The sequence below is a fragment of the Pseudorasbora parva genome, chromosome 19, assembly GCF_024679245.1.
Source record: "Pseudorasbora parva isolate DD20220531a chromosome 19, ASM2467924v1, whole genome shotgun sequence".
NCBI classification, from domain to species: Eukaryota; Metazoa; Chordata; class Actinopteri; order Cypriniformes; family Gobionidae; genus Pseudorasbora; species Pseudorasbora parva.
The window spans coordinates 36,698,943-36,722,198 of NC_090190.1; the positions used below are offsets into that span (position 1 = coordinate 36,698,943).

The 23,256-nt window shown below is 38.1% G+C and overlaps 1 protein-coding gene across 3 annotated transcripts; it reads left to right on the plus strand.

Annotated features, from left to right (window-relative positions):
* Positions 1-117: 117 nt before the first annotated feature.
* On the plus strand, positions 118-17,472 carry LOC137047787 (CMP-N-acetylneuraminate-beta-galactosamide-alpha-2,3-sialyltransferase 1-like). Of its 3 annotated transcripts, XM_067425665.1 has the most exons (8): positions 118-145; positions 1,128-1,288; positions 7,543-7,848; positions 10,788-10,981; positions 11,074-11,253; positions 11,365-11,410; positions 14,228-14,347; positions 16,323-17,472. In XM_067425665.1, exons 3-8 carry the CDS (start codon positions 7,576-7,578, stop codon positions 16,485-16,487), a joined length of 978 nt encoding a protein of 325 aa, XP_067281766.1. In that variant the 5' UTR covers positions 118-145; positions 1,128-1,288; positions 7,543-7,575; the 3' UTR covers positions 16,488-17,472. The 3 variants fall into 3 exon arrangements, with proteins under 3 accessions (XP_067281766.1, XP_067281765.1, XP_067281764.1); XM_067425664.1 differs by lacking the exons at positions 118-145; positions 1,128-1,288 and adding an exon at positions 2,147-2,249; XM_067425663.1 differs by lacking the exons at positions 118-145; positions 1,128-1,288 and having other exon boundaries at positions 7,422-7,848.
* Positions 17,473-23,256: the final 5,784 nt, after the last annotated feature.

Sequence of the window (23,256 nt, forward strand, 5' to 3'; positions counted from 1 at the left end):
AGGCTACTTGTTGCAATCCCAATATTTGCTGAAAAGACACTCGCATCGCATCCTGGAGATCACGGAGGTCCGGGTCAGCACTTTATGAGGTCCATCCTTTAGCCCGAGGACGGAATCTAACGGCCTGGTCGAAGGACTTCTGTCTGTAAGACTTTTCAGCATTTCTGTTGAAAGCACTTAATTTATTCATATCTAATTTTAAATCTGACTCCATTAATAATTTTGATCTGACTCCAATTCTATGTGACTTCGTTCAATCTGTTACGTTTGTAACTTAACAGCTGATCATAATTTTAGTTGTGATTCAATTTAGATAATTGATTTCTCTTAGAAACTCTTATCTTCAATATTCGTTCCTCCATGGGACACGGAGTCGCTCAGAGGATAATGCTCGCGAAAGTAATTCATTAATTATATTACCTCACGGACGCAAATTAGTCAATTCTGTTATTATAGACAGAGGATTGCAGAGTGAACTATTTTACCTTTAAAGGGATAGTTCACTTTAAAATGTAATTTTTCATTACATTGATATTCGCCCTGCACATCTGTGATCAGGTAAGAGTTTTAGGTTTAGGTTTTACAGATGCGGGCTAATATAAAACCCATCATGGCACGTTACATATAAATAAAAATAAGAAAAGATTTATTTGAAAAGATATTATAAATGTCTTAACTTTCACTTGATCAATTTAATGCATCCTCGCTAAATAAAAGTATTCATATCTTACTCAATCCAGACTTTTGAATAATAGTGCAAATAAATATTCAGAAAATCCAACAGATGGTCAATGAAAATCGTGTGCTTGTTGTACAGTAGACGTGTTATCTGAGATGATTCTGTTATCGTTTGTGGTTAAAAGGAATGTTTAATTTGTAAGTAAATATGCAGATAAAAACTAAGTTCCATCGAACTTGTCCTGATTGTTATCAGTGGGAACTGTATTTCTGTGGAGCCAGACATGTTCTGGTTGGTGATACTGTTTACTTATCAGCCCTGTTTTAGCCACTGCACAAGCACACATATTGGTTTTTGATAAAGTATACTTGTACTTTGCAAACACTGAACTTTGCAAACAATGTGCTTTGCAAACCCTGATGTCCCAATTTTCCAATCTCTCACACAGATCAGTGTTTTCGGGTTTGGAGCTAAAAGTGACGGGCACTGGCATCACTATTTTGACCGAAGCTTGATTCACTTCAGCAGAGGCAGTCACGGTGGAGATTATGAAAATAAAACCATAAATGAGCTTCTGCTGATGAACAAGATTTCTCTGCATAAAGGCTGGTAATGATGACCTTTTTCTTCAGTATGACATCTTTGGTAAAAGAACCGATTCAAAAAAGCCTGCATTTTCAAAACAGAATTATTTATGTGAATATTTATTTATTATTACCTGTACATAACCAGGCAAGGCATGCTTATTAATACAGCACATTTCATACACAGTAATTCCACGCACTTTACACAGAAAATTAATTAAAATGTTCAAAAGAGATAAAAATATAACCTGAAGCACCAGAAGTTGAAAACATGTATTAATATCGAGTAATGTAGATTCACCAAACACTTATGTGTATGTCCTTTTTACGATTCTGTGAAGTTATGCATTTCTGTAAAGTATCGTTAAATTAGATTTTTTACTTTTTTCCATTGTTGAAACTGATTTTGATTTCACATGAAACATCCAAATGTTCTTTTACATTCACACTTCAGATGGCATACATGTTTCATTGGGCTGTTTTGCCTCTGTTTATAGGATAATGGACAAACTGGATAGTTTTTTTTTTCTCTTATAAATTTCAAGCACTCGGCAGTAAACTCTTAATAGGCTAAAAACATTCTTTAAAGGGGTACTTCAACGCTGGGAAGATGAATCTGTATTTAAACTGGGTCATTAATGTAGTAGAAATGTGAAATAATTTTTGAATTTGGTTCCTTCTAGACTGAGAAAAGACAGAAAATGTATTTTTGTCTCATGGAGATGAAAGACTACAATTCCCAGAATGCTTCCACTCAAATTCTTCGGTGGGAACAGTGACTGCATTTGACTCTGGATGTGAAATATCAGAGCTATGGGAATGCAAACAGTGCTGTAATGATCAGGAGGTGTGTAGAAAAGAAAACCCTCCTCCTTAGTCATCTCTAATATTTAACCTGATCACCTAACACTAGTTTCACAGATCTGACACCCATTCTTCAGGTTTGCTGCTATTGTTCCAGATACATTTTTTTCTTCAGATATCAGGTAGGTTAACATTATTTATTTTTTAATTAGCTAGTATTAGTTAGTATTAGAATTAGATAGTATTAGCTGCTTCCCTTTGATACACACGGCAAAATGACTCTTCAGTTATAATGCAGTTTTCCCATGTAATACAATTATCTCTCTCTCTCTCTCTCTCTCTCTCTCTCTCTCTCTCTCTCTCTCTCTCTCTCTCTCTCTCTCTCTCTCTCTCTCTCTCTCTCTCTCTCTCTCTCTCTCTCTCTCTCTCTCTCTCTCTCTCTCTCTCTCTCTCTCTCTCTCTCTCTCTCTCTCTCTCTCTCTCTCTCTCTCTCTCTCTCTCTCTCTCTCTCTCTCTCTCTCTCTCTCTCTGTCTGTGTGTGTGTGTGTTCAACCTGAATGCACACTGACTCATTGGGACTTGTGTCACCGTGGGGAACTAAATTGAGGTCCCTGTGAGGAAACAAACTTATAAATCACACAGAATTCGTTTTTTTGAAAATATTAAAATATTTTTATGTTAAAATAAAAAATCACATTTTTGTGTGATGGGTATAGAATATAGTTTAAAAGTACAGTATAGTTTACAATATAAAATATATTATTGTTGTGTTTATGACTGATGAAGTGTACAAGGAGTCTCTGGATGCACGCAGAATGTACGTTTATAATGAGGTTTTATTAAACTTGTTTCACGTCCATGACATGCGTTAACTCTCTGGCAGCAAACACACAACTACTCTCTGTGGCTACTTTACATAAAATGCAATTAGAACCAATAAGAACACAGCATGCATAGCCGCTGGCATGTGATTGGTTTGTGGCAAAACGTAAGAATACTACAATTATATATTATGTGTGTATTATGTGTGTGTGTGTGTCTAATCTGCCGATTGTCGTCTAGCAACTCTCAATTCACTTCTGAGCTGTAAACACCAAACTCTGGTCGGGCCAATCACATCGTGTATAGAGTCGGTGGGCAGGGCTTAACATAGTGACGGAGTTGCGTTTGTGTGCTTCTAGTAAACACAGAAACTGGTGAACGGCGGTCATTCGAATCAGCTTTGACCACGACTCTGGAAGACTTGGAGTTAAGCTTTTCTCTGAGAAAAGAACAAAGATCGGCACTGAAGTCATTCTTATAAAGGGAAGATGTGTTCGGAGTTTTGCCGACCGGATACGGCGAATGTTTAATTTATCAACTAGCTCTGTTTCACCTTCGTTGCTCTGGTTGGTTGTAGCGCTATCCTATCGCATGCAGAGGGAGTTTGAAAGACAACCGTTTATCCGCCCCTCAGATTGAGCTGTCTATGGTGAGTTTCCAGACCAAACATCTTGATGTGGGTCTGGCTTGTCAGGCTAGTGTGTGTGTGTGTACTTGTATAGTTATCTTTGTGAGGACCAGTCTGAGTTGAGTAATGTCAAAGTGAGTAATATGAGGACTATTTGGCTGGTTTTCACTTTCTGTGACCCCTTAATGGGCTGTTTGAGGGTTTAGACTTAGTTTTAGGGACAGTCATACAAACGTATGTGTATAGTCTATAATACAGTCTATGGTTCTCACGTGTGTTTCAGATGAAACGTGCATGAGAACGTCATGAAAGCTTGCCTGTTACCAGCGCGTGCATGAGACGCTTCAAGCTTTCATGACGTTCTCATGCACGTTTCATCTGAAACACATGCGAGAATGAACATATCTTGTATTTTATTCTTGTTTGTTTCTAATTGCTATTTTATTATTATGTTATATATTATGTTATTGTTTGTATACTGTTGTGAGCATAAAAAAACGACAGCATCAGACATCCACATGACCAGAGTTTTTCGGCACGCGCACGTCACGCTTGACCCTTCAAGTTACGTCAAGCGTGAAATCAACCCTCGCATGCACACGCAGATAACTGCTGGTCGGATGCGATATATTGTTATTTTTCTTACAAACACTTATCCATTGGGATCGTATGGATTACTGTAGTTATTGCTGTATGTGCTGTTTGATGCCTTAACTCTTAGAAACCCAAATGACTTTTAATTTGCAGAGATTATTTATTTATCTATGTTCATCTGAGGAAATAAAGTCGTTGGCTGTTACATCTCGGATTGCATGAGGGTAAAAGACGAGTAAACGGTGAGGATATTTCTGCGAGCACTGTATTTTCAGTGTAACAGTTACAGAATACTAGCTAGACATGTGGGATCCTTCTTAAAATTAATCTGTGGCAAGGAAGAAAAAGAAGAGGAACAAGAGGAGGATGAAGCCAAGCAAGAGAACAAGAGCCACTTTAATTTACAGCCCGCACATTCATACGTACCCCGTAATTACACGGATAATTACCCCTTAATTAAAAAATACTTACAGTATAATTACCCCTTAATTAAAGAATACTTACAGTATTATTACCCCTTAATTAAAAAATACTTACAGTATAATTACCCCTTAATTAAAAAATACTTACAGTATAATTACCCCTTAATTAAAGAATACTTACAGTATTATTACCCCTTAATTAAAAAATACTTACAGTATAATTACCCCTTAATTAAAAAATACTTACAGTATAATTACCCCTTAATTAAAAAATACTTACAGTATTATTACCCCTTAATTAAAAAATACTTACAGTATTATTACCCCTTAATTAAAGAATACTTACAGTATAATTACCCATTAATTAAAAAATACTTACAGTATAATTACCCCTTAATTAAAAAATACTTACAGTATAATTACCCCTTAATAAAAAAATACTTACAGTATTATTACCCCTTAATTAAAGAATACTTACAGTATAATTACCCCTTAATTAAAGAATACTTACAGTATTATTACCCCTTAATTAAAGAATACTTACAGTATAATTACCCCTTAATTAAAGAATACTTACAGTATTATTACCCCTTAATTAAAAAATACTTACAGTATAATTACCCCTTAATTAAAGAATACTTACAGTATAATTACCCCTTAATTAAAAAATACTTACAGTATAATTACCCCTTAATTAAAAAATACTTACAGTATAAATAATTTATAAATTTTCCTGATAGTTACCCCTTTATTCCCCCAATATTACATATTGTTCCCATATACTTACTTTATAGTTACACTATAATTACAGAAAGTTATGCTGTAAATTCACTTTAATTATGCAGTACTTTCCGGGCCGTAATCTAAAGCGTTACCTATTACTCTGTTACAAGTGAAAGTTGTAAAAACAAATTTTTACTTAAGTAAAAGTACAGAAGTAGGCCTATTTGTTTTCAAAAGTACTTATGTATCAAATGTAAATTTCCTTTTTTATGTCAACGCATTATTTTATTATTTTTGTATAAATGCAAACTATGCCATCATAGTTTAAAGGGGTACTTCAGCGCTGGGAAGATGAATCTGTATTTAAACTGGGTCATCAATGCAGTAGAAATGTGAAATTATTTTTGAATTTGGTGCCTTCTAGACTGAGAAAAGACAGAAAATGTATTTTTGTCTCATGGGGATGAAAGACTACAATTCCCAGAATGCTTTGCTGCCCTGTGAGGTCATTCCCAAAGCCACCACTACTAGATTACTGTGACTGAGTTGGAGAAGACACTACAATTAAAAACTGAACGTGTCTGTTCAATATAATGAGTGAGTCACTGTGTGAGTATCACAGCACTGAGCACTGACTGCAGGAGTCAGATAAATGAGCTGATGAGCTCTCGCTGAGCTGATGCGCTGAAGTAATCGCGACTACACTCGCGGCATACATTCACAACGCGAGTTCAGTCTGGCGAATTTCAGTTCATGCCTTTGCAAGCTTAACTTTCATAGAAATTAATTTGAGAAGTTAAAAGACTTACATTGCTCACCATAGCTCTGTTTAAATGAGTGCCTGTAGCTGAGCTGAGCTGCGAGTGTGATCTCCATCCCCCATGTGCGTGTTCAAAACATGCGGAAATGGCTCCCTCTGCTGGCTGTAGTCTTTAGCCTTTGGCCAAACATTCCTCCTATGATGCAAATATCGTCAATTTGCATCATAGGAGGATTTTTTCCAGAAATAAAATGCAATAATCACTTATCTCAGGGGGATATGAGGGGGGAAAGCACAATCATTTGAATATACTCCAGGGTTTCTACTGATACAAGGCCATTTGCTAATCGCTGAAGTAACCCTTTAAGCCAGTCAGTGATGCTCCATCTGACAAACTAGCATACGACTAATTTTAATACTTGTATAGTTACAATGCTCTTTACAAAGCTGCTGTCAATTTAAGGCCGAATGCACAGATTCTATACACTGATACACATCTGATATTCTCCCAACTGTTTACATTCACTTAAGACATAATCAACTTTGTTTCTTTGAATACTCGACAAAATGAACATTTTGACACCTGTTGTCTTCCATTTTAATATAAACTATAAATCAGTATTCAAAAAATGCTGGGAAATCATTGAACGTCACGTGACCCTACAAGAGTGATTCCTGATATGCTTTCTGCCAAAACCCAAACACCTTTTAAAGAAGAGAAAAATCATCCACTGACTTGCAAAGCTACAAAAAACGACTTTTGGTTTAAGGACCTTGATAGGAATGTAGTGGAGTAAAAACTTTGCCTGACAAGCCAGACCCACATCAAGATGTTTGGTCTGGAAACTCACCATAGACAGCTCAATCCGAGGGGCGGATAAACGGTTGTCTTTCAAACTCCCTCTGCACGCGATAGGATAGCGCTACAACCAACCAGAGCAATGTCAAGCGGAGCTAGCTGACAGATTAAACTTTCGCCGTATCCGGTCGGCAAAACTCTGAACACATCTTCCCTTTTTAAGAATGACTTCAGTGCCGTTCTTTTTTCTTTTCTCAGAGAAAAGCTTAACTCCAAGTCTTCCAGAGTTGCCAGAGTCAAAGCTGATTCGAAAGACCGCCGCGCGCCAGCTTATTTGTTTTCAAGTCACAAACTGCCGTCTTTATGTTATGCCCCACCCACCGACTCTATACCCGATGTGATTGGCCTGATCAGAGTTTGGTTTATCAAGCTTGTAAGGCAACGGAGAGTTGCTAGACGACCCTGGCTGCAAATTAAATTGGTTCTGTTAGGGAGCATTTAGATTTCTAGGCTAGCATGGACACACATTGGATCTGAACAGTTACAGTACAATACACAGTGTGGACAGACAAACATCACATGAAATTCCAATCTGATAAAATAGCATAAAAATTGGATGTGGACTGACAGTTTGAATGAGTAGCCTATATTGTTTCCTAGTTTATGTAATCTTTAAGAATGTATGCCTAATAATAAATTGCACACTTATGTATTTTTCTCTTCTCAGCTGATTTTAAACCCTCTTCTACCAGCTGAAAATATGCTTCTCTTCACTACACGGAGATATTCGTACATCACAGCGCTCTTCACTTTTAGCGTCTTCGTTCTTTTAATGTATTTCCAAAACGTGGTGATGTATACTTTTCTCAAGACATCTGATGACTCCACCAAAGGAGGTCTCTGCGCTTGTGATAAATGTGTCACGGATCTGAAAGATGCTGGCTGGTTCTTCATGCGGTTCAACCCCACAGTCCCACCTCTGCTGAACAGGAGAAACAGTGAGTTACAGACAGACGTCTACAGATGGTGGACGGTACGTGACACGTGACTTCTTTCTGGAGGTCCCAAAATAAAGGGGCTGGGGTTGGTTTGATCATGGTTAATATGAAATGTTTAAAATGTTTGTTTTATTAACACATTTCTGGAGAACTACGTTCAGATAATCAATTTAATCAAAGATAAGAGGTGTATATATACATCAACACAATCCATAATACAATGCAGTCTAGTCTAAATGATTAAATGTAAATGTAGTTTTAGACTATTGATAAGGAAATGTTTAAAAAGTAATTTATAATGAGAAAAAATATTCAGGTGTTCTATGACCACAGGTGTATAAAATCGAACACCTAGCCATGCAGACACTTCTACAAACATTTGTGAAAGAATGGGTCGCTCTCAAGAGCTTGAGAATTCAAGCATTGTACTGTTGCCTTCTGTGCGTTTAGTCCATTAGTGAAATTTCCTCACTACTAAATATTCCACACGCAACTGTTAGTGATGATATATATTCGTGTGGCTTTCAGATTAGCGCAAGAACAGTGCGTAGAAAGCTTCATGGAATAAGTTTCCGTAAAGTTTCTGGAGTGACGAATCACGCTTCTCTGTCTAAGAAATCTGATGGAAGAGTCTGGGTTTGGCGGTTGCCAGGAGAACCGTACTTGCCTGACTGCATTGTGCCAAGTGTAAAGTTAGGTGGAGAAGGGGTTATGGTGTGGGGTTGTTTTTCAGGGATTGGGCTTGGTTCCTTAGTTCCAGTGAAAGGAACTCTTAATGCTTCAGTATACCAAGACATTTTTGACATTTTTTTGCTCCCAACTTTGTGGGGACAGTTTGGGGATTGCCCCTTCCTGTTCCAACATGACTGCAACAGTGCACAAACCAAGGTCCATAAAGACATGGATGAGGAGTTTGGACCTTGACTGGCCTCCACAGAGTCCTGACCTCAACCCGATTACAATGCCTTTGGGATGAATTAGAGTAGAGACTTGGAGCCAGACCTTCTCGTCCAACATCAGTGCCTGACCTCACAAATGCGCTTCTATGATCACAAAATCCCATAAACACACTCCTAAACCTTGTGGAAAGCCGCCCAGAACTCCATATTCAACAGATTAAGAATGGGATGGCATTAAAGTTCATGTGCACGTAAAAGCAGGTGTCCCAAAACTTGAGACAGAGTCATGACACCAGTCAACAGTAAAGTCTCGGGACTGGCATTTGAATCATTTAAATAGCGTTAAATGAATTTTAAAAGCTTGTGCAAGAGGTTCAGATCCATCTCTGTATCATATTTGTATTAATAATAAACTCTTGCATCTTACATTTGTTCCATCATCAATTTTCAACAAATAATAAAAAGTGCCCTATACACAAAAAAATTCATTATTCATAAATCATTTATTCTCACGAGCCTAAAATCACTGAAATCTGAGACCGCACAGCATTTCATCACTGATTTAAAGACACATTCGTTATTATTTAAATTATCACTAAGCGAGTCTCTGCAAGGCTTTTGTCTTGAAAAAACATTACATTTCATATTCATATTTACGTGCAAACATTGTCAACTGAACCACTTTGCCCTAATGTATTTACTTACAATAATAAAACTAAGCCAATTATAATAAAAAAGTTCAATGTTCTCTGTAATCGGTTCATGGTCACATAATTTTATTTTAATGGATTTTTTAGTTATTTTAATTTTTATATATATTTTTAGTAAATGCTTTATTTAGTTGCTTTTAACTTAAAATGTATTGGTTGTATTTATAATAATAATAATAATAATAATAATAATAATAATAATAATAATTATTATTATTATTATTTATGATTTAATTACTTAATAGCTGTTCATTAAAATCACAAAAACCTGCATAATGTAATATTTAATGCAGTTGATGATGATTAATGGAATATATAAATCTTTTTGTATTTTCATATCAATATGCTACAATATTATCCTATTCAAATCAATGTGATAAGATTACATTACCAAGTTCAATTTTTGCCATGAAATCTGGAATCAGTAACAGACTACAAATGTGTGACTAAACTACCCAGCGCTGCGTAGTGGCCTGAGGAAACCCAAACGGCAACCTATACTTTAACCTATTGGAAGAGATGTTCTTAATAAAATATCTCAACTCTTTCATCAGTTCATGGATACCAGTGCAAGGATTTCCCAGAAGCGGAAGTTCTGAGTGTTTAACACAGGGTGGCAGCACAGACCAACAATTGTCTGTTATTGTGCGTGTGGGCATGTTTTCATGAAATATGAGGACACAAATGTGACATGGTTACAAGGAGAGGGTGAAATATGAGGACATTGGCCATGTCCCCATTTTTTAAAATGCTTATAAATCATAAAGGATGAGTTTTTTTGGAGAAAGTAAAAATGCAGAATGTTTCCTGTGATGGGTAGGTTTAGGGGCAGGGGCAGTTTAGGCGGATAGAAAATATGGTTTGTACGGAATAAAAACCATTATGCCTATCTAATATCCCTGTGTGTGTGTGTGTGTGTGTGTGTGTGTGTGTGTGTGTGTGTGTGTGTGAATGTGTGTTGTTCAACACTATGACACAATAGATCTTTTAATCAATAAAATATTAAAGTAGATAAAATGAACACTTCATTTGTCACCTTTCTAAAAAAAGTGCATTTATTATTCTTTATAAAATATAACTCAAAGATATGTCTATTTGTCTTTAAAGGTAAAAGGAAATAAAAAATGTGCAAATTTAATGCGACTTATGTTATCATTGTCTTTGTTTTATTTTAAAGGGGTTTTGACATGAGAAATAAACTTTTCTTAACAATGACTTGGATCTGTTAAAATATAAGAGGTCTTTGTATCATTAAAACATCCTGCAAGCTTCATAGCTCACTGCATATTTTTTTGTTGTTGTTGTGCAAAACACTTTAATTGAACCTCAAGGAACATGTGTGAAAATGTCTTAACATTTGTATAGGGTCTACAGTATGAATCATCTGAAGCCAACTACACAGAGGTGGTGGACACATTGTTTTCTCTCTTCCCCGATGAAGAACACTACTCAGACGCTGGTCCAGATCGCTGCAGAACCTGTGCGGTGGTGGGAAACTCTGGGAACCTCCTGAGATCCAACTATGGTCAACTAATAGACAGCCATGACTTTGTCATAAGGTGTGTTATTTTCTAGTTTAAAGTCTTGAGTCTTGACAATGCATACTACTAAAAATGACTGTTGAAAACGCATCTTCATTCTCCCACTTCAGGATAAATAAGGCTCCGATAAAAGGTTTTGAAAAGGATGTGGGATCTAAGACCACTCACCGGATTCTGTATCCCGAGAGCGCTGTAGATTTGGAGAACTCCACCCATCTGGTGCTTCTGCCCTTTAAGATTAAAGACCTGCGCTGGCTCATCAGTGTCTTCACCACTAGACACATCTCACAGTACATTATTTCCTCAATACACGCTCACAGAATTATTAAAAAGCTTCAGACAAGCATCTTTCACATTTTCTGGCAGTTATCTTTAATGTAATGAATCATTGTGTTCCTCAGCACTTATATTAACGTGAGATCTACAGTAAATGCAGACAGAGAAAAGGTGAGAATCATATCTATCAATCAGTAGAGAACTTTTGACTTAGACGGTTTCTTTTTTCTGAACAAATGTCATTAAAATATGATTAAGTCAGAATCACCTCACACTTTAAGAATAAATGTTCCAAAAAAGGGGTTTTGCAGCGATGCTACAGAAGAACCATTTTAGTTTTTTTTTTCTTTAGGGTGCACTATGTAGTATTTTTGCAGTAAAATATCCAAAAACCACTAGGCCGGTGTTATATATTTTGTTCAGTTGAGTACCTACAATATCCCAGATGTTTCCAACTATTTGTAAATTGTGAGAAAATTGCTATTTTAACTAAGGACTGGGACGTTTCAGCATTGCGTTTGAGGGAGTCGCCTGTCAATTGCGTCAGATCTGCGTTACCCTCGGTTTCGGCTTTTATTTGGCAGGAGCGCTTTACTCTTAGCAGTGTGAACAAGTGAACGCACGGAGTAAAGTCATAACATCGTTTTAAACACACTTAAATGTATCTAATATGATAAACAGAGCAGCATTACCTCAAAATCATAACCGGAAGAGCGGATCTGTGCAGGCGCCCGGCGATTGTGTCCCGTCCCGTCATAAAAAAAGTCCCGGTATTCGCGAGGCGGGTATTTGTTTAACAATCGCTCCAGCAGCTGTGCTCAGCTCCACAACACTCGGTCCTGCTCTGCTTCACACTACAGTAACGTTATGCATGAACGTGATTTCTGCCCGAGTCCTATTTTCCACCAGCTGTGATGAGAAGACCACATCTCCCAAGATACTGCGCTCCCACTTTGCGTCATTAAACTACGCATTTGTTTTGAATAGGCGCCCTCCAGTGGACGGAAATTTCCATAGTGCACCTTTAAAAGAAGTGTATGTAAGATTGTGGCCAAAACTGGTACTGCAGGTGTATCTCTCTTCCCCTCCCCTGACTCGAGGTTGCCAGATAGTCTGCAGGATCAGCAGGAGCGTTTGTAGCTGCAGCTGTGGAAACTAGAGCAGATCTGGCAACCCAGATGCCCAAACACTACTGACTTTGTGATTGGTTGATAGGTGGAGGGCAGAGCTTCAGGCCAAAACACAACATGTCAACATCAGTTGAGGGTTGAACAATAACTTTTAAATGACAATATCCTGGCCAGTCTACTGTTATCAGTGTTAGAAGTATTTGAAAATAACATGATTTCTTAATGTCCAGTGACATATCAGGGCCATTTTATGATTAATTGAAATACATTTCTTACAGTTCCTTTAAGGCCCGTTAACACCTATTAAGATAACTATATTAGCATCCACACCAATGGACAATTTTGCACTGCCGTTCTGTCTTCTGCAGCTTTAAATGCTTGACTCTTTAAAGCAGGCTGTCAAATGGTTTTATGGTTCATCAGCTAGAAAAAAGTGTTCTGAATGTGATTCCAGCGATATTGTTTCTTTGTGCAGTTATTGCTAGCTGTGGTGTGCTCTGCTATTCTTTTCTATTTAGAACAATAAGATCTTTATCGTTTATACCAACCTGGTTTCACAGAACAACACTTAACTCAACAAAAATCTGTGGTAGTTTCATGGAATCGCCGAAAATTCTGTGATGTGTCCACAGAAGTGATGCCTATGTAAGTCAATGACAGTCAGCATCCGTGGTCCACACACGGATTCCCAACACACATTTAATTATTTGTATTTGTAAAAGTAGACATGATTTTATGAATATTTATAGCCTACTTTTATATTTCGGAGCAACTAACTCCACTCCTACCCTAAACCTACCCACTGTCAACAACATAAAACACATAACAGGCAAATAAATGTACAGTCACAGTTATTTATTGACAAAAACGGACCAGAAACAGTATAGAAGTATTAACTCATGTTGCATTCCAAGTCTTCTGAAGTCATACGATATCTTCATGTAGTTGATCTTAATGTTTTAATCGTTGAAATGATGATCGCGCTCCACACACACACTCGTTATGATACAGACGACTCTTGAGCATGACGCGATCGGTCACGAGACACACGAGAGCCAATGGCATTTTACAATCAGCTGACGTAATGACGCAATTGGTCACGTGACACACGACAGCCAATCCTGTCAAACCTGACCTGACGTTTCTTCTGGCGGCAATATTTGAAATGTATTAATATTTGGCGGATGGACTCGACAACGTTACTGAACGTTTTTGTGGATTTTCTTCACACAAATCATTCGTTTGGCCTCGGAAAAATTGGAATATTTGTCGTTTCTGAATAAATTGTACCTGTCGTACCTTAGTATCTGCCGGTTATATCCTGTTTTTTATAATACACAAATGTGTAGGTTGAGGGAAGGGATGGAGTTACCTGTTCAAAACGTGTCAGAATAAAAAGAAAAGAAAAGTAAATAAAATTATGCTGACTGAATCAGACTGAGGAATATAAGGTGTTGGAACAGGGAATCCGTGTGTGGACCACGGATGCTGACTGTCATTGACTTACATCACTTCTGTGAACCCATCACGGAATTTTCACCGATTCCGTGAAACTACCACGGATTTTTGAGTTAAGGGTCCGTGTTCATTTCAGGGAAATCTGTGAGATCAGGTTGGTTTATAGTTATCGTCCTTGGTCCCAATGGGCTTGTAGTGTGAAAAACCTTTTTAAAATCTAAAGAACCACATTTCACTAGAAAGAACCTTTTGAGCAATAGAAACATTTGTTAGAAATTGAAAAAAGTAATCCAATGTAATCCGTTACATTACTTGAATAAAGTAATTGAAATGGTCACATTACTTATTACAGCATTTCCAAAGTAACCTTCACTAATTATTATTTCGCTTGTTCTTTAAGGTGATGATCATCCATCCTGCATTCATAAAATACATCTATGAGAGCTGGCTGCAGAAACATGGCAAATATCCTTCTACTGGCTTCATTACATTGATATTCGCCCTGCACATCTGTGATCAGGTAAGAGTTTTATCTATTATTTGTATTCCTCCAACGTTTGTCTATTGGAATAGCGCACCATCTGATTGACACATAAAAGGACCAATGTCGTTTTGCTTTTACATTTCATTTAGAGGCGGGAGGCTGCAGTTATTTGTAGGGGTGGGAATCACAAGGTACCCCACGATGCGATATGATACACGATACATGGCTCACGATACTGATAATGTCACAATACAGCAATTCTGCGATTAATCAATATTGCTAGATAATCCTATGATGATATCAACACAATCTTATGGTAATGCGTATCAATAGTACAAGTGTGAAATCGTCGTGGAATGGTGCAAATAATACGCCATAAAGTGCATTAATCATAAAATGGCCCTGATATGTCACTAGACATTGAGAAATCATGTTAATTCCAAATACTCATATCACTGACAACAGTAGACCGGCCAGGATATTGTCATTTAAAAGTTGTTGTTCAGCCCTCAACTGATGTTGATGTTGACATGTTGTGTTTTGGCCTGAAGCTCCGCCCTCCACCTATCGACCTATCACAAAGTCAGTAGTGTTTGGGCATCCGGGTTGCCAGATCTGCTTTAGTTACTACAGCTGAAGCTGAAACGTTCCTGCTGGAATCCTGCAGACTATCTGGCAACCTCGAGTCAGGGGGAGGGGGAGAGGGGACACACCGCGCTACAAGGGGGTCGCACACCGGACGCGGAGCTCGGCGGCGCGCCACGCAGCGTCTCAGGTATCGCACACAGGACGCGCACATTTTAAAAGGCTACGTTTATTATACATTTCCCCAAAATATTTTTAGACTTTATTCAAGCTGTTGAACTCAGAATGTAAAACAAATGTGTCTTGTAGCAAAGGTTGAAATCAGTATACCTTAACGATAATATACTTTTAATATAAAGCCTTTAAATGGCGCTCTGTGGCGCGGCAGGATTTAGAACAACTTCCTGAGTCGCCGCGGACAGGCGCCGAATGCCGCCACCGGTGTGCGCACACTCATTGAAAACAATGTGCTCGAATTTTAAATACGTGGCGCGCCGCCGAGCTCCGCGTCCGGTGTGCGACCCCCAACAGTCAGAAAGTGATTGCAGTACCAGTTTTGGCCACAATCTGACACACTTTAAAAATGTCTTCACAGACATTTAATACATTTTAAATGTCTGAAGGAGCTCTGACCTTAATAGATTGATGGAAATTGCATAAAAAGGGTAATATTCCTCCATTCAGATCTATTTGAATAAATCTTGCATTATCACTTTTAGCAGTGGCTTACTTTAAAGGGTTTCCTGTAAAACGACACCGAAATTGTGTATTCAGCCTATTCAGCTTTTCAATTTGGGTAGGCCAAATCCAGGTAGACATACCCTGAAATGGTCCCTGTAGAGAAGTTCGTTCATGGGAAGGAAGGAGGCGGGAACCGGCGAACGTTTCACAAACATTTATTAACTCAAAATAAAATAAACAAAACGAAAGTAAAACCGCGGACAGCCCCTCACGGACGACTGCCCGCAAACACACACAAAATAAAACGTGGGCAGCCCCTCACGGACGACTGCCCACAAACACATAAACAAAACATAACATAAAATTCCAGGCCTGGTCCTCTCTCGTCTTCCGCAGCTCTTGCTCCTCCTTATATGCTCCCGTCACATGGCCGCGAGACGAGACCGGTGTGCCACGCAGCTGGCACTCGTTGACATTAATCACCGGCCCGCTCTCGCGGTCCCTCGCCCCGCTGCTTGCCACACCACAGTCCCAAAGCATAATTATTCGCTCTTCATTGTCATCAGTGAGATAACTGCAGCAAGGATGTGAATGGTTTTATGGAGCCGGATATGTCATGGTTAGCGATTGTTTTCTTATCAGCCCTTTATTACTGCACTTGCACAAACTCGTTTCATTTTTAACTTTTGTTTAGATAAAGTGCTTTGCAAACCCTGATGTCCCAATTTTCCAATCTCTCACACAGGTCAGTGTTTTCGGGTTTGGAGCTAAAAGTGACGGGCACTGGCATCACTATTTTGACCGAAGCTTGATTCACTTCAGCAGAGGCAGTCACGGTGGAGATTATGAAAATAAAACCATAAATGAGCTTCTGCTGATGAACAAGATTTCTCTGCATAAAGGCTGGTAATGATGACCTTTTCCCTCAGTATGACATCTTTGGTAAAAGAACCGATTCAAAAAAGCCTGGAGAATTATTTATGTGAAAATGTATTTATTTTTAAATGACCTGTATGTATTTAACCAGACATATCAATTAAGAAAAAGTGTCTTATCAATGGCCTGGCAAGAACATATTGTCCTCAATTAGAGACAAATAAATATAAATACAACATATTACACCCGAAGGTAAAAACATGTATTAAAAATGGGTATTGAATGGGTTTTATGTATATGTCCTTTAATATGATTCTGTGAAGCTATGCGTTTCTGTAACATAGGGTATTGTTGTTGCATCATTTTTTAGATTTCACACGAAACATTATTGTAATCTTAAGTAAGTAAATAGTTTATTTATTCACACTGGAGTAATATGTATTAACTATACAAGAAACAGTTATGGTAGTCACGCATCTGTAGATGCTAAACCTGGAAAAATGGTATATTATGATACTATATGTAACTATATCCATGGACACAACCTTTTGCATTGTCTTTCTAAGTATTAAATGACATTGTATGTGCCTATAGCTACCATGACTGCCACGTATGTGCTTACGTCTAGCTTCTATTCGTACTCTATAATCTTTTTTGTCAGGCTGCCCCTGAAGCCCATTTGTGTCATACTGCCTTTTAAACATAAAGGATCCGTGACACATTCTTTTCTGTCTTCCACACGTGTATTCTGAACCTTCATTACACAGCATTAGGAGGGATTTGGAATGCCTCCATCAGTTGCGTGTCTACGCCGATATGCTTTGATTGCATTGTTTAAATGTAGATATAGGTGAATACAAAACGTTCAAGACTAGGATTGACTTTTTATAATATCATTGGTGTGATTGCTTTGTTGAATCTTACATGTAGAAGTGTTTTATTAGAGTGAAATTATGACAAATGTGCACTCTCTTGGGTAAAACTGCCACGGTAACAGAATTAAACGACCCTTATCTGTGTGTTTTTCGCCTATGTGCCATTGTTCAGTATTCCAACTGTTATAAACACACAAATATTCCAGATTTTTGACATCTGGGGAAACTCCTCAAGCAAACTATTTTAATTGTCTCTATAACTGCCCTATGGTTTTTTTTCCCTTGCTTATAAAAAATAAAGGTGTAATGGCCCATTCATTGCTGATATGATGGTCAATAAAGCCCTAAAACAAAGCTTAGGCAAAGATACTAGGCCTATATCTCGTTGGCTATGCGGAACATTCTCGCCCTGGCATATGTCGAATGTTCTTCTGTAAATGTTAACCATACATTTTTATCTGATTTAAAATATTTATCTTGAGTCACCACTTAAATGTGCAATGTGTTACCTGCTTACCACCTGACAGCACAATTTACTCTCAGTGGGCCTTCTTTATAGCCTGACAATCCAGAGCCACATCAAGATGGGCTGGAAACTCACCATTGACAGCTCAATCTGAGGGGCGGATAAACGGTTGTCTTTAACTCCCTCTGCACGCGATAGGATAGCGCTACAACCAACCAGAGCAACGGAGGTGAAGCGGAGCTCGTTGATAGATTAAACATTCACCGTATCCGGTCGGCAAAACTCGAACACATCTTCCCTTCTTAAGAATGACTTCAGTGCCGTTCTTTGTTCTTTTCTCAGAGAAAAGCTTAACTCCAAGTCTTCCAGAGTCGCGGTCAAAGCTGATTCGAAAGACCGCCGTTCGCCAGTTTCTGTGTTTACTAGAAGCACGCAAACGCAACTCGGCCGTCGTCATTATGGTCCCCCCCACCAACTCTATACACGATGTGATTGGCCTGACCAGAGTTTGGCGTTTACAGCTCAGAAGAGTATTGAGAGTTGCTAGACGACACTCGCGGGCAGATTAGATTTGCTGCCGCTAGGGTGCGTCTAGATTTCTAGGCTACCTTGTTTAAGTATCACGAGATGAACGAAATTCTGTTTAAACAGAAATACCATGTGCAATATGTTTCCTCTGAGGATCAGAGTGATTTACAATTGAGGCTGAATTATAACCTATTCTTCAAACTTTGGCACTAACCATGTGTTCATGTGAGAGATGTAAGCTGATAGCTGGTTTAATGACAACTGTTCTTCAATATCACCTAAGGAATAATTGACGATGGGCCATTGAATTATTAAATGAATATTGCACACCCGAGGTGATAATGCGGTTAAGACGAGAAGCCCAGTCTATGGGGTCTAAAACTTTACTCATTGTAATGATTATGATTGTGATGATTATAATGTTTGCTTGGTGCAATGCTGAAAAGTCGCTGTGTGGCGTTCTTCACCTCTAATAAGTAAAAAAAAAAAAAACACACACACAAAAAAACAAAAACAATCTGAAGTGTGTGTTACCATGATCTGCAGTTTAGAACACTGATTCGAACTTTGAGTTTAGAAGCGATTGTTGCTACCATCAATCCGTGAAGGGTTACAAGTGTAAGAATGGGGTTTAACTGCTAAGGTAAAAGCTGAGATCCAACGCCCTGCAATAAAGCAATAAAACTCACTAACCTGGAGAGAAGATCTCACAGAAAGAGTGTGACTGCCCTGCCCTTCTCTCATCTCCCCTTTCTCAAGCCACAGAATGCAGATATAGTAATTGTAACCCTTCACGGATTGATGGCAGCAACAATCGCTTCTCTAAGATCATTTGCTGATGTTTAATTCCTCCTTGGCATTGTGCCTGACCATTACTTACTCTATTAATTCGTATGGAAGGGGGTAATTCCTTTAAATTCCTTAATTCCTATTCCTACAGTGAGGGTGTCCTAACTTTTTCACTTATGAATTTTCCCTTTTGGCTATTTAATGACACGTGTGATATGACGTGCTGTTGTTTTATTTTCCAATGACGCAGAATTTATCGAGGTGGGTGTTCGCCCGGTGGCCAGGGTACAGTTTGACTGGCACTGTGAATGAGAGATCCCCAAACCAACCTGATCTCACAGATTTCCGTGAAATGAACACGGGCCCTTAACTCAAAAAGCTGTGGTAGTTTCACGGAATCGCCGAATATTCTGTGATGGGTTCACAGAAGTGATGTAAGTCAATGACAGTCAGCATCCGTGGTCCACACACGGATTCCCTGTTCCAACACCTTACATTCGTCAGTCTGATTCAGTCAGCATCATTTTATTTACTTTTCTTTTCTTTTTATTCAGACATGTTTTGAACACTTAACTCCATCCCTTCCCTCAACCTACACATTTGTGTATTATAAAAAACAGGATATAACCGGCAGATACTAAGGTACGACAGGCACAATTTATTCAGAAACGACAAATATTCCAAGTGTTCCGAGGCCAAACAATTGATTTGTGTGAAGAAAATCCACAAAAACGTTCAGTAACGTCGTCGAGTCCATCCGCCAAATATTAATACATTTCAAATATTGCCGCCGGAAGAAACGTCAGGTCAGGTTTGACAGGATTGGCTGTTGTATGTCTCGTGACCAATTGCGTCATTACGTCAGCTGATTGTAAAATGCCATTGGCTCTCGTGTGTCTCGTGACCGATCGCGTCATGCTCAAGAGTCGTCTGTATCATAATGAGTGTGTGTGTGGAGCGCGATCATCATGAAGATATCGTATGTAGTTGAAACGTACTGTTTCTAGTCCGTTTTTGTCAATAAATAACTGTGACTGTACATTTATTTGCCCGTTATGCGTTTTATGTTGTTGACAGTGGGTAGGTTTAGGGTAGGAGTGGAGTTAGTTGCTCCATAATATAAAAGTAGGCTATAAATATTCATAAAATCATGTCTACTTTTACAAATACAAATAATTAAATGTGTGTTGGGAATCCGTGTGTGGACCACGGATGCTGACTGTCATTGACTTACATCACTTCCATGGACACATCACGGAATTCTCGAATTTTCGGCGATTCCGTGAAACTACCACAGATTTTTGAGTTAAAGGTCCGTGTTCATTTCACGGAATTCTGTGAGATCAGGTTGCCCAAACACAGTGAGCTTGAGGTTAGGTTTCTGTCCAGTGGCATAGTAATGAAGGAAACCATATTACATCACGTGTTTTTGTGCCCTCAAAGTCGACATTTTTGACTATCGCGGGCGCGAAATCGCATGGGTATGTTGAGATGCCTCAGTTGGAGGAGACACGTGCTATCTCTCGCCTGGGTGTGCATCATTAAAGAGACCTACCTCCCCACGAAGCCATGTAGTAAACAGACTTTGGCTCTCATGGGCTAAGCTTGTGTATATAATACATATAATTGCTTCTATACAAATAATAAAAAAAACAGAACAATAGCCTACTGTATCATATTTGATACACATTTCAAATTTTTTATGAGGAATGTAAGAATGTATTTTTAATTGTTGTTCATTGTATTCAATTTACTTGATTATACTTTTTTTGTGATATCAAATATGATACATCAGGCATTTGCATTTTTTAAAAACTGTAATTTTCAGAGACTCATATAAACACTGAACAAACATTGCTAAAACAAAAATGTTTATTAAAAGTGACAAATGTAAAAAAAAATAATTTATAATTATATAAATAATTCCCATCATTCCAGTTTCTAAAAAAATAAAATGCAGATTGTTCTTAACATCTTGACTTTACATACAATCTGTAGAACACAAGCTATAACCATAAACCATAATTTGGCACAGTTTTCATGAACATATTAATCACATCTCGGGACATTGTTGAGCTGTACATTCATAAAGATCCATCAAGACATGCATGATTTACAGCGATGAATACATCTTAACAGGTCTTCAATATAGACAATAGACAATGCTCAAATCTTCTAAATCAGTTCATTGCTATTTCGGTAGAAGCAACCAAAAGCAGTTTCAAGATGTTTTATTAAAATGTCCTTAGGCTTGCATGCTTTGTGAACAAGAATGGTCAGAAACACTTTACACTACGGGTGTGCTATATGCACAGATAATGTTAATTAATTGCTGATGCAGTAATCATTCATAAATGGTTTAGTTCTTCACGAGGCATACATTAATTCATGATTATCTGTGCATTAGTTAGGCATTTAATGCATATTAGTGGAGCCGTATTGTATAGTGTTACAGATTTATCTAATCGCCACAGCAACAGTACGTTTTTCTTAAAAAAAATATTAAGCAAACCAAATGTTTTAACCCTAAAACTACACAAAAGGACTAAACATTTTAATTAAACATTCAGAGGTTGTGATGGTATGACAGTGAGGTATACTGTAAAAAATATTGTTGTTTTAACTTAAAAAAGTAAGTAACCTGGTTGCCTTAAAGGTCCCGTTCTTCGCGTGTTTTCGAAGCTTTGGTTATGTTTACAGTGTGCAATATAACATGAGTTCATGTTTCGCGTGTAAAAAAACACAGTATTTTTCACACAATTTACTTATCTGTACAGCGCTGTTTTCTCTGTCCTAAAAACGGCCTGATGATTTCCTTGTTCTATGAAGTCCCTCCTTCAGAAACACGTAACGAGTTCTGATTGGGCCAGCGCTCCCCGTGTTGTGATTGGACAGCAGCTTAGCGCACTTTGGCCGGAAAGGTCCCGCCTCTTACCATAACGGGGAGATGCAAGCGCTGAATGCGCGCTCTTCTCCACGTGGGAGAGCAACAAGACCACGCCCCCTATTTTGCGTGTTCTTGTGGGCGGAGGGTTAGTCAACAAACGGTTCTAGTGACGTCATTTCTTAAGGAAGTGCAGGAGTGTAGTCCAAACCGGCCGTTCGCTGTAGGCTTTGAAAGGGAACTTCTGTTAAATAAAATATCTCGCTTGGCATTGAACTTTGAGCTTTATAATTTTACAGGTATTATTTATGCTCTAACAGCAACATTACACACTAACTAAAGTTTGAAAGATGGAATCGCCAGGAACAGGACCTTTAAAATTTTGAGTTTATTGAAATAAAAAAAATAGAGTTGATGCAATGAAGGAAATGAGTTTGTAATTTGCATGTTTCACTGCTTCATCACAAATAAAACACACACATTTACCCAATATGCTTACAAAATCTTTTAATAATATTTGAATAAAGTTTGTCGATTCTCAAAAATGTTCATTGTATTAACTCAAATTTTTAATTTCAATGAACTCAAAATTTTAAGGCAACCAGGTAACTCATTTTTTAAATCATTTTTTACAGTGTATGTGCTTTCATAATGACTAATATGAGTGGTGCAGCGTGCAGGTATGACGTCACTTTGTAATCGGGCTGCACGGTTATTTGTAATTAAACTGCAAGCGATTTGGCAAAGGCCGTGATTATTTTATGTACAGCATGTCAGTGCAGTTCAGTTCGCTGAACGTCTGATACATATGGCACACTTATCATCTAGAAACACTTCCTTTTTTATTTTCTTTGATTTTCAAAGTCGTCATTTATTTGGTTGAATTCTACAGGATGTCCGAGTGTGTTGCGTTCTTCAACGGCCCGCATTGAAAATAAATGCAGAGACTCTAAACTCACTCCTGGAAGAAGAACGCCGTTGTGTTTACAACTGTGACATTGAGCGCTTACCAGAATCAAATAAATGCTGGATTTTCAAAAGTATGTGAGGTTCGCGGCTCCATACAGTAAACTTGCACAATGTTCATGAATGAATAATTTAAAGAGGCACACCGGTCTGTTATTGCAGGGATATCAACTTTACATTTTCACGCCCCTAAACCTGACACAGAACAAAACGAACTGTGACTGGTTGTGATACATGTCAGTCAAACATCCGTCAGTCTGAAGGTCTGGCTACGCGAGACCACTATCGCTGTAGA